This window comes from Elaeis guineensis, chromosome 6 (genome assembly GCF_000442705.2).
Source record: "Elaeis guineensis isolate ETL-2024a chromosome 6, EG11, whole genome shotgun sequence".
NCBI lineage: Eukaryota > Viridiplantae > Streptophyta > Magnoliopsida > Arecales > Arecaceae > Elaeis > Elaeis guineensis.
In genome coordinates this window covers 127,489,058-127,492,445 of record NC_025998.2, presented here as the reverse complement: position 1 = coordinate 127,492,445, position 3,388 = coordinate 127,489,058, and the positions used below count along the sequence as shown (strand labels likewise).

Sequence of the window (3,388 nt, the reverse complement as noted above, 5' to 3'; positions counted from 1 at the left end):
TGTTTTGTCTAACTTTTTGTCCCCATCCATTTAGTGCTGACCCCATCCAATTCCTGATATGGAGAGCAGTCATTGCGACGATGTGATGCGCATTAATGCTGTGTCGGATGCGTTGCCAGAAAGCCAGAAAGACCTCTCCCATATGGAAACTTTGGGAAACGAACCTTTCCGTTCATTTTTCAAAAACATCTAAGGCGAGTTAGAAAATTGCCTTGTCATATGTTAGGGTCCGCTCCGAATCCGACTCAATATAATTTTAATTTAAATTTTTTTTAAAATTATAATTATTTTAAAACATTTGCACGATACATTTTTTATTTGGCTTGACTCGATCTAATCCAACTCATCATTCTTTATTTGGCTTGACTCGATCTAATCCAACTCATCTTCTCCATCAGATCTCATCTGATCCATACCATCTATTTTATTAAATCTGATCCACGCCTAATCCTTGCCATCCTTAGTTTGTGGCGCCTTGGCCGGTTTTTTTAGCCTTATATCCGGCATATGAATAGAGACGGCGGTGGCAGAAATAGGATACAATTGGTTGTAGCAATGGGTTCTCGTCATGCCATCATCGTGCCTTTGCCAGCGCAAGGCCATGTCATTCCCTTAATAGCTCTCTCCCACTCCTTGGTTGCCCATGGCTTCAGGATCACATTCATCAATTCCGAGTTCAACCATGAGCATGTTGTTGCTTCCTTGTCCCAGAACGGTGGTGATGGAGTGGAAGGGATACAGATGGTTTCCTTTCCGGATGGATTGGCACCCCGCGAAGACCGTAATGATATCCAAAAGTTGACAGAAGGCATCAGAAGGGTCATGCCTGGACATTTGGAGGAACTCATAAAACAGATGAACACATCAAAAGGTGACAGGGTTTCATGCGTTATCGCCGATGGGGCCATGGGGTGGGCTCTCCAAGTGGCGCAAAAGATGGGCATCCGGTCGGCTGCCTTTTGGCCTGCGTCTGCTGCACTGCATGCAATATTTCTGCACATTCCTGAGATGATCCAGGATGGTATCATTGATGCTAATGGTAAGATTTGGTTTTTGCTCGTTTTTCTCTGACCAGTCAATTCAGAGGACGGTGATTCAACTTTTCAATCTTTTCAGTATTCAAACCTTTTGGAAAGTGTAGGAGAAAGTGATTAAAAGCCCAGAAAGTATGAATTCATTCCTGGTCAATATTGTTTTTTTTTTTTTTTGATGAAAATATTATAAATTGATGTATCATCCTTGTGAAACATTAGCACATACCAAGCATTCGTAACAGTGTTCTCATTGCAATAGTTTTGAAGATCAAATATGTTCTCTCTCTCTTTCTCGATTAGTTAAGTTTTCTTGAGGTAAACAGCTTTTTATTCAGGAAATTCATAAGCAATTCATGAGCAAAACCAAATCATACAAAACCTTACGTGGATGATTTTGCCAACAAAAAGCAGAGAACAAGATTTACTAATATGGTTAACATGATATGCACTTGTTACTTAGCGAACATCAGCAGGAATCAAATTGATGGAAGAAAAGGGTCGTGTTTTAATGAAGATGAAAGAATCGAAAAAAAAAATGTCAAAAAAAAAAATTCCATCAAACCACTGGTACTAATTATTAGTAGTCACCATTGGTTTCCTTCAGCTTTTTAGGTGTTATTTAGATGTAACTTCTATTGGAGAAACTGGTTGCATTCACATAGCAAGCATGTTTATAATAATAAAAAATAAAAAAAAAAAAGAAGCCAAATCTCAGTATGTGAGAACAAGCTCCAGCACAACAATATAATCATCAACCATTTTTTCTATTTGCATTTCATGCAGGAATGTCAGAAAGGAGCGAGACATTCCAGCTGAGCCCAGGCATGCCGTCTGTGCACACAAGCCAACTTCCATGGAATTGTGCCGGTAATCTCGAAGCAGAAAGATTCTTCTTCAAGTGCATGCTCAGTAATAATCAAGGAAGGAAGCTTGCTGAAACAATCATTTGCAACTCCTTCTATGACCTTGAGTCACCATCATTCACCCTCTTTCCAAATTTGTTGCCTGTTGGACCATTACTCACAAGCCAACAATTTGGAAAGGCAGTTGGGCATTTCTGGCAAGTGGATACAACCTGCATGAGTTGGCTGGATGAGCAACCTGCTAACTCTGTCATCTATGCGGCATTTGGAAGCTTGGCAGTCTTCAACCAGCACCAATTCCAGGAGCTTGCACTTGGGCTTGAACTCTCCGGCCGTCCATTCCTGTGGGTCGTAAGACACGATCTCACAGATCGGACAGATGATGCCTGGTTAGATGGGTTTCGAGATCGAGTTAAAGGCCAGGGAAAGTTGGTAGGATGGTCTCCTCAACAGCAGGTACTGGCTCACCCTTCCATTGCTTGCTTCTTTTCTCATTGTGGTTGGAATTCGACATTGGAAGGGGTGAAGAATGGAGTCCCTTTCCTCTGCTGGCCTTACTTCGCCGATCAGTTCCTCAACCGGAGCTATATTTGTGATGTTTGGAAGACTGGTTTGAACATAGATCCTGATGACAAAGGATTTGTTCCAAAAGAGCAGATCAAAGAGAAGGGGGACCAAATATTTTTGAATGAGGAAATGAAGGCCAGGGCCTTAATGTGGAAGGACATTGCTAATAGGTGCATTAAGGAAGGAGGGTCTTCCTATAAGAATTTCAAGAGCTTTGTAGATTCCATGAAAGAATGACGAGCTCTTCTAATTTTCTCAATAATAAGGCACATGGATCTTTGGTGTTTGCTTCATCCAACTAAAAATTAAGCTCTGATGAATGTGCTATGCTGCATTTGGAAACAGCCAATGAAATGGTCTATGCATTTATCAATATTCAAGTATCATTCTTCTTTCTGCACTGTTGTAGATTTTGTTTGGGATAGGGTCTTTTGAGGGAAATACTCTGATCTCGTAAATTGCTTTGTGGATTTGACTTTGGTGTTCTTGAGAAATAATTAATGTAACTGACAGCTAGTTTATATTGTGGATTGTTCAATTGGGGCCAATCCTGCTTCTCTCCGGTTCACCTCTTCAATAAAATAACAGGTGTACAGAACCTTCCATTTTTATTATTGCTTTTTGTAAGGACCCAGATTTTTTATAATTTTTCCACATAAATCTTCAAGCAGGAGAAAAAAATTTAAAAAAAATGAAGAAAAAGACTCCATCAGTCCATGTCTTCCATCAGAAGATAAACATGAATTTAGTATTATAATAAAATATATTGAACTATGTGAGTAGGATTATATATGCATGTCTAGGTAGAAAAGATGTATTAAATATGAATATATGAACTTATGTCTGGGAATATGTTTGTGACTTTTAGGAAAGTAGGAATGCACATGTATTAGAAGTTAAAAAAAATGTGTGTGCCTCTTAGGA

At 39.5% G+C, this 3,388-nt stretch overlaps 1 protein-coding gene across 1 annotated transcript; it reads left to right on the top strand.

The window, feature by feature from the left end:
- The first annotated feature begins 452 nt into the window (after nucleotides 1-452).
- Nucleotides 453-2,985, top strand: LOC114914293 (UDP-glycosyltransferase 83A1-like). Its single transcript, XM_029265009.2, has 2 exons — nucleotides 453-1,039; nucleotides 1,818-2,985. Exons 1-2 carry the CDS (start codon nucleotides 508-510, stop codon nucleotides 2,699-2,701), a joined length of 1,416 nt encoding a protein of 471 aa, XP_029120842.1. The 5' UTR covers nucleotides 453-507; the 3' UTR covers nucleotides 2,702-2,985.
- Nucleotides 2,986-3,388: the final 403 nt, after the last annotated feature.

Excerpts from the sequence above, each read along its gene's own strand:
- LOC114914293 (XM_029265009.2), top strand. The coding sequence starts at position 508 with ATGAATAGAGACGGCGGTGGCAGAAATAGGATACAATTGGTTGTAGCA. Across the intron at positions 1,040-1,817 it reads TGGTATCATTGATGCTAATG|GAATGTCAGAAAGGAGCGAG; the intron begins GTAAGATTTGGT and ends CATTTCATGCAG.